Consider the following 8171-nt stretch of genomic DNA (forward strand, 5'->3'; position numbering starts at 1 on the left):
TGAGGTCGGGTCGGGAGTTACCAGTGGCGGTGACCTTAGTGTTGTGTCGCAGTGCCTCATCCGGCTTTCACGGGTTTGGTCCCCTCCCTCCCGACCGAATTGGAGGGTCACAGGTTCTGCGCCAAGGCAACATCTACACATCTACACAAGCATCCCAGCGAGTCAACAAGTCCAACCCAATAATGCAATCATCCCTGATGGGAGCCAGCCAAAACTCATGGACCACACTCTTCGGTCCTACTGCAATGCGCAGTCTCTTTTTCCTAGGCATAACAGTCTTTTCCTCAGTGACCCCTCAATGTCCCATCCCGCTGTCATTTCCCAATGGTGGCAGCCCCCTGGCTCTTGGAGTTGGGGCAGGGCAGTCTCTAGCCAGGTGCCCAGGCTCCCCACATCGAAAGCAGCGTCCATCTCTACAGTGAGGTCGCGGTAGGGCAGTGGCAGGCTGGGCCAAGCAGGTACTCTCGGCAGCACTCCCATCATGATCTCAGGGCTCTGCTCGGGGGGGTGAATCCAACAGTTACACTCCCAGCCGAGGGTAAGAGGGGCTCGTAGGTCTCACGACCTGACATCAAATCAAATCAAATCAAATTTTATTTGTATAGCGCCAAATCACAACAAAAGTCATCTCAGGAGACTTTACAAAGTAAGGTCTAGACCTTACTGTTATCAATATTATTACATAGGGGACACCCAACAATGTAGAGCAACTCACACAATCAGGTAACAGTCACACACTTGTTTTTCTGCCCCGGCTCTTACCCCTTTTTTTTTTTTACATGAGAACCCCCATAATTCAACAGTCTCTTAAAGCGACATGAACAATGTAAGAGCCTGCAATACCTAACAACCTAACCCCCTTCACTGGGTCGCCACAATATTTAAAATGCATCAGTCCATCAAAGAGGCCTAGGATTCATAATTCTCACAGCTTCTGGTAGGAAGCTGGATTTATAATAATAATAATAATAATAATAAGCATCATTTATATAGCACTTTACAACTCACAGAGCCCAAAGTGCTGCACAGAATAAGGATAACTATACGCTAAAACAGACAAAATGCTACTAAACAATAACCAGATAATCATAAAATATAAAACATGTGCTCGATGCCATTCAACGACAGATAAAGCAAATTAAAGATCGAACGCTTGTTTAAAAAGGTAAAGTGGGGCAAGGCCGTATAAGGCTTTGAACACAAATAAAAGAATCTTGAACTCAATTCTAAAATGTATAGGCAGCCAGTGTAATGTGTAAAGAACCAAGGTAATGTGGGCAAACCTGGGAGTGTTGGACGGAAGCTGAGCTGCCGCATTTGGACCAGCTGGAGTTTCCTCAGCAGTGACTGAGATATACCAACGTAAAGCGCATTGCAATAATCTACTGTAGATGCGAAGTGCCAAAAGCATGGATTGCCTTTTCTAAGTTTCCCTGGGATAAAAAAAAGGCTTAACCTTCGTTAAAAGTCTGAGGTGAAAGAAACTGGTCTTAACAACGGCTCTGATCTGCTTATCAAAATTAAAACCGGTATCAAATATCACTCCCAGGTTTTTTACCATGTCTGTGAGTGCAGGGGCAGGAGCAGGGGCATGTAAGCTGGATACACCTGCAGCTGGATCGGGGCTGATAAGGATAAATTCCGTCTTATTCTCATTTAAGTGGAGAAAATTCCTAGCAAGCCAATTTTTGACATTCTGAATACAGTCATACAATGGAGTAAATACTTTTGGGTCGGATAGTACCAATTGCATATAAATTTGAATGTCATCCGCGTAAAAATGAAAATGAACATTATGCCTGGATATAATTGACGCCAATGGTGAGATATATAAGGAAAAAAGTAGCGGTGCCAAGGTCGACCCTTGTGGGATGCCTGAGGTAAGCTGGACTGTATCAGAAGAAAACTCATCAATAACGACAGAAAAGGTTCTATCTCTCAAGAAAGAACTAAACCAATTTAAAACTGTGCCCTTCAGCCCGACAAGGTGTTCCAGTGTAGATAATAAAACTGCATGGTCAACAGTATCAAATGCTGCTGACAAATCAAGTAAAGCTAAAATAATGGGGCGCTTGGCATCAAGAGCCATGGCAATATCATTATGGACCCTCAGCAGAGCAGACTCTGTACTATGTCGAGCCTTAAAACCTGACTGAAATTTGTCAGCAATGGGCCAGCATGGGATTTAAGCCTGGTGGTCCTGGCCTTGATGCTGTGCAGCCCCTGTCTGAGGGAGGCAATTCAAACTGTCCATGTGCTGGGTGTGTGGGGTCATCCATGATAGAAGAGGCTCTGGCCCTGCACCTGCTGATGTAGATGTCCTCAATGGAAGGCAGGCTGCAGTATATAATGGTTTTTTGGGCTGATCTAATGACCCTCTGCAGCACCTTTCTGTCAGCGGCAGAGCAGCCCTCGTACCACACTGTGATGTCGTGATGCTCTCCACCACACACCGGTAGAAGGCTGTTAAGACCGGAGTATCCAGGCCAGCTCACTTGAGCCTCCTTCTTATGTCTGGTTGATGGTCTGTGAAACCACCAGAGGTAACTAGGGAGACCGGTCTAAAACCTTGTCCTTCAGCCCTTAACAAACTCTTGACAGGTAGTCAGTAAACCTAAACCTAAAAAACAGAGACCTCACTGTCATGAATCTGTGACACCTGCCCTGTTTCCTTGAGAAACCTGTGGACATGTAGTTTTGGTTGTATTTCACTTCTCTCTCTTTTGGCCTTGGTGCAGGCTTCCATCTGATCGAAGTGTTGTTTGACGAGGTCTCGGTACCAAAGAGTCCGTTCAGGGTGTCTGTGACTGAGGGTTGCGATCCCACTCGAGTCCGAGCGTACGGTCCGGGTCTGGAGGAAGGACTGGTCAACAAACCGAACCCCTTCACCGTGGAGACCAGGTTAGTTCTTCTAATCCATTTGGCTGCACATACACAAACCTGAATGCTTTGCACAGTTTTGCCTCAGATCCAACTTGTCTGTACCTGCCTTTCATTTCCCATTTGTCTTGATGTCTCTCCAGGGGTGCTGGCACTGGGGGTCTGGGCCTGGCCATTGAGGGTCCCTCTGAGGCCAAGATGTCATGTAAGGATAACAAAGATGGCAGCTGCAGCGTGGAGTACATCCCCTTCACTCCTGGAGTGTACGACGTCAACATCACCTTCGGAGGCCTCCCTGTCCCAGGTAACAGGCCGCCTGATTACAGCCCGGTTTTCTGACCTGTTTTGACCTGTGGTTTTTTCCACATTTTTAGATTTCCTGACTGTGTTGCAGGGAGCCCATTTCATGTCCCAGTGCAAGAGCTGGTGGACCCCAGTAAGGTGAGGTGTTCAGGCCCCGGCCTGGGAAGTGGAGTCCGGGCTCATGTCCCTCAGACCTTCACTGTGGACAGCACTAAGGCTGGGGTGGCTCCCCTGGAGGTGCAGCTCTACGGGCCCACAGGTAGGACATGATTTGCCACTTGACACCAGCAGGGGATTACGCTGAAGGTCTTCAGCAGTGCGACTGAAGCAGAAATTAATTCATAGAATTTCTGTAGAAAATCTTAAACCACTGTCTGTATTTTAGGTTTGTGACATTCATTTCATTTATTTTATTTTAAGGTATTTTATTAGATTTGACCGAGTTTATAATCTCACTTTATTTGGTCTTAAATTAATTGATTTTGTTTGGGTTTTTATTGCTTGTAATGCTGTCCATGCTATGTGGTCAATTTTAACCCTGTAAAGCCCGACACATCAAAAAATAGCCAGAACATTCAAATTTTTCAGAACTGAGATGTTTATTAAACCTTTTAACAAAATCCAAAATATAATTCATGATTCAAAATTCAAGATTCATGATTTTGTTGTGGCTAGAGTGTGATGCCGACTAAATTAATTCAGACAAATCATCCCAATTTAAATGATCATTTAATATTACAATTATTCTGAATAGAGTAGTAGTTAAATAATCTGGTAGTGAACAGAGACCAGAGTCCCTCCTCCTGCCGTGAGATAGATAAAGTATTAAATAAGAAGACTGTCAAAGCGCCAGTCAGTCTAGTCAGTTGTTGTCATGAGGTGTACCGTCAGTCTCTCTGTCACGCCACAGTCAGTCATCGTTCCCCCCGGCCGGGTCCCCAAAAAGCACACAGTTTACTGTCCCAGTAGCATTCACTCTTTTTCCGCCTCTAACCCAGCTATCCTAGCCTTTTATCTGCTCGCAGTTACACAGCCTTCCATGGCTGAGCCATGCCAGCTTCACACACACCTTCTTCCGAGCATTGTCTAAAATGCCAAATGCCAGAGCATTGTCTAAAATGTCCAGTACATGAACTTCTAGGTCGCATTGACCTAGCGCACATTTCCTTTTTCTAAACCTAAACAGAGCACACGAACAGTTCACATAAGGCTGCAGCTATATCCATTCCCCATCTAAGGAGGAAGTCACTCGGGATGTTGACCCATAAGTTAAACAAGGGGGACACAGCCCAAGATATTCTTGCTTGAGCAAAAAACAGATCAAGCTTCCGTAAACACATAGCTCAGGCTTACATAATTATTACAAATAATTTCTATATATGAAGTACATACCCCCGCGACCCCGTTCAGGGACTAAGCGGTAGAAAATGAATGAATGAAGTACATACCGTTTTATTACATATTACCTCTGGAACCTTGTTTATTTTTAACCACTACAATTTTTATTTGCCATATATGCATAGACAGACAGTCCAGGCATATAGAAATAGAGGTGCTATATTATTTAGATTATTTCTATTTCTTGCGTATCACATTTGATACATGGGGCATTTTTGGCAATTTTTTTTTGCTCAGAAACCTCATGTATCAAATATGATACAAATTATAGGGTTAAGGCGTAAACCCTTAAACAGTGATGAAAATCCACTAGAAACCCACAGATATAAATTGCAGTCCATTAGTTTGTCCTTTCCTAAACTCATGGTTTGCACCTTCTTTGAAAAACTGTTTTTTTTTAAGTACACAGTGAGGAGTACCTGTAATGTTCCCTGAAAAAATGTAGAACAAATCACCTGGGCGTAGTTTTAGGTAGAAGATGTTTCACCTCTCATCCAAGAGGCTTCATCAGTTCTGTCCGACTGCTGGTGAGCAGGGGGTATTTATCCCCCTGGGTGAGGTTTTAGTCCTTCGGCGGCCATCACCTAAGGACTAAGAGGTGAAACATCTTCTACCTAAAACTACGTCCAGATGATTTCTTCTCCATTTTTTTCAGCATACTACGACATGGACAACTGAGAATTTGCACGGTCATACTTGTAATGTTCTTTAGTGCATACAGGCACATGTGTATTATTTGCACCTGTATAATGACTGAGCTCATCAGTTAGCAGCTGAAGATAATTCAGAGCCCTGACATAAAAACCTGTCAACATGAATCTGTCTGTTTGTTCCTCTTCACCAGCAGCAGCTTGTGCCTTCACAGGTGCAGGTGCAGGTGCAGGTGTGAGTCATAGGTTATGTCTGCTACACCTCAGCAGCTGCTGGCACACTGAGGAAATGGTCGGTCTAAATGTATATATTTGGCAGACAGTAGATGTGTGGGAGTGTCTCCGAGTGCACAACTCACTGCTTGGCAACAGGTAAAAAACACTATTTAGTTTTTAAAGGTTTACAAAGGTTCACCCAGCTTCCAGCAGGAGTGTGCAGATGATTTCTGCAGTTTGACTTTCAGGTGTGATCAGGTTTGATCAGGTGATCACTTTGCACTCAGAACAGGGAAGTGTTTGTAAAGAATAACACAACCTCAGTCCAAAACCTTCCCTAGAGGCAGCACTGATGTCAAACCTTCTGGCTGTTCTCCAGGTGTGGCCGAGCCAATCAGTGTTACTGACAATGGCGACAGTACACACACAGTCAGCTATACTCCAGCCAGTGACGGTCCGTACACCGTGTGTGTGAAGTACGCCGACCAGGAGGTCCCCCGCAGGTCAGCACCATGAAGACTAGACCGTAAAAAGTCCCCATCTGACTGGTTGAGGTCTCACCTGTCGCCCTGTCTCCTTTCAGTCCTTTCAAGATCAAGACATTACCTGCACATGATGCCAGTAAGGTCCGAGCCAGCGGTCCGGGTCTGAATGCGTCTGGGGTTCTGGCCAGTCTACCGGTTGAGTTCACCATCGATGCCCGAGACGCTGGAGAAGGACTGCTCACTGTGCAGATACTGGTGAGTCCTGGTTAGGTACTGCAGACTTTTTTACAGCCATGAGGGTTCTGCCAAAGCTGCTCTGAGTTCAGAACCGGGCCTATATAATAATAATGTCTTATTCTTTTAAAAAACTGTAGATAAGTAATGGACCAACCAGGTCTTCAAGGTCAACTATAAACTAATACACAGTTTGTTCAGGTTGTTCACACAGTAAAAGCCATTTAGTTTAGCATATTGATAATTATTATGGCTGCTACACCTGTGTGCAGATGACTGTATCATTCTGTCCCTGATGCACTCTGATATATTGTATTGCAAACTGTATTGAATTAGTGGGGGAACGCGGAGCAGCCACATGTACAACGAAACTGGGGGGCTTCTGTTTAACTGGCTGTGTAAAAATCAGTGTGGGTAGTCCGTACAGTTCAGGTCTGCACAGCTTCCCCCAGTGAAAACTTCCAATTAGTCCAGTGTTGTTGTCACGTTAGTCACGTTAATAACCTGTAATAACACTATTGTTGGACCTGATGTCCAGCAGCAGCAGGTTGTGTCCTCCCAGGTGTTGATGTGGCGGCATAGCCGGATGCTACCTGCACAGGTGTGGACACACATTATTGTTTTGACTAGTATCAGCAGCTGAATAGTCACTGGTGAAATCTAAATACCACTAAGTGCCTTGCACTGAAATACACCCAGTTGTCATTTTATTAGGAACAGTTGCCATTTTCATCAGGAGCGTCATAAGAACAAAGAATTCAAACATGGTTTATAATAAGTTGTTTGCACTGATACACATACAGTAGTTATATAACAAGACATGCTGTTGGAGGTGGTTTTATTTCACTGCAATCTAAAACTACAGCAGTTCAACATACAGTAAGATATCGAGCAATGTATGAGTGGAATTTACTTCCATTTGATGTTACTCAACAAAATAATGTTAATGGTTTAAAAAATCATTAAACGAGTACTGTTTGAGAAGAAACTTTGGAATTGTTCCACATAAAAGTGTGTATGGGTGCATCATGTTAAACTGAGAGGAGATTACTATGTTAAATCATGATTAATTCAGAGTGTCTTTTGTATTTCTGTGGATGATTACATTAAATGTTACAGTCCTGTCGGTTTAATGTGATGGGAGTGAGAATGTGTATTTTTGTATTGCAATGATTGTATGTATTGAAGACCCTAGGAAGAATAGTTGAGGCTATGCTGTAGCTTATGGGAATCTTAATGAACAAACAAACCAGTAAGGAGTGCTGGGCTGTTTGTTGTGCTGCTCTCTGGTGATCAGGCACCCGTTTCTAATTACACATGCACTGAACTTGTACTTGTGAGCTGACAGTGTCTAATGAGACCGGCGCAGAGATGTGCACCCGGCCTGCTCTCCAGTTTCTTCTCGCTCTTCTCTGAACAGTGTCTGTGTTTCTGATGTGACGAGCTGCTCCTCTGTCGGGGGCTTGTTGCTGTCGCTGCAGGGTCCGGATGGGTGCAGGCGAGAGGCCTCTGTGTTTGTGGAGGACTGGGGCAGGAGGGTGTGGGAGACTCATATAGTAAAGAAAACCATCCCCTTCAGTATTCTGAAGAGAGGCTGTGTAAGGCCTGCACTCTTCACCGCCCTCTTTCACCTCATCTCTCGTCTCCACTCACTCCCCTTCCCTTCCTCCCTGCCTCCTTTTTTTGTTTTTACACAAACCAGACCCAGAATCGCTTTAAGACATTTTAATACCTACCTTTAGGAGGAGCAAGAGTCTGTGGCCTCTTTGTTTTCACACTACACATGCTTTGTTTTCCTCCACCTGCTGGTTCTGATATGAAGTTAATTACTTCTAGTTAAAGGCTGGATGTTTATGTGTACTGATGCATTCAGATGTTTTTACAGGGATTTTTTTGTATGAAACTGAATGCTCTAATATTTTTACTTATAATTTCATACTACAAATGAAGAATTATGTAATTAAGGTTTATATAAGTAGAGGGCACTTTCAAATGATTGAACATG

The 8171-nt window shown here is 44.1% G+C and overlaps 1 protein-coding gene across 2 annotated transcripts in view; it reads left to right on the forward strand.

The window, feature by feature from the left end:
• The window catches only part of LOC109974858 (filamin-C-like), a 69493-nt gene that overhangs the window by 38813 nt on the left and 22509 nt on the right, over nt 1–8171 (forward strand). For both annotated transcript variants that reach the window (XM_020625291.1, XM_020625290.1), the window contains 5 exons: nt 2739–2901; nt 3024–3184; nt 3275–3442; nt 5827–5950; nt 6031–6187. In XM_020625291.1, coding sequence (XP_020480947.1) covers nt 2739–2901; nt 3024–3184; nt 3275–3442; nt 5827–5950; nt 6031–6187 — 773 coding nt within the window. The remainder of the gene's footprint in view (nt 1–2738; nt 2902–3023; nt 3185–3274; nt 3443–5826; nt 5951–6030; nt 6188–8171) is intronic.

This window comes from Monopterus albus, unplaced genomic scaffold, assembly GCF_001952655.1.
Source record: "Monopterus albus unplaced genomic scaffold, M_albus_1.0 scaffold351.1, whole genome shotgun sequence".
In the NCBI taxonomy this organism is placed as follows: Eukaryota; Metazoa; Chordata; class Actinopteri; order Synbranchiformes; family Synbranchidae; genus Monopterus; species Monopterus albus.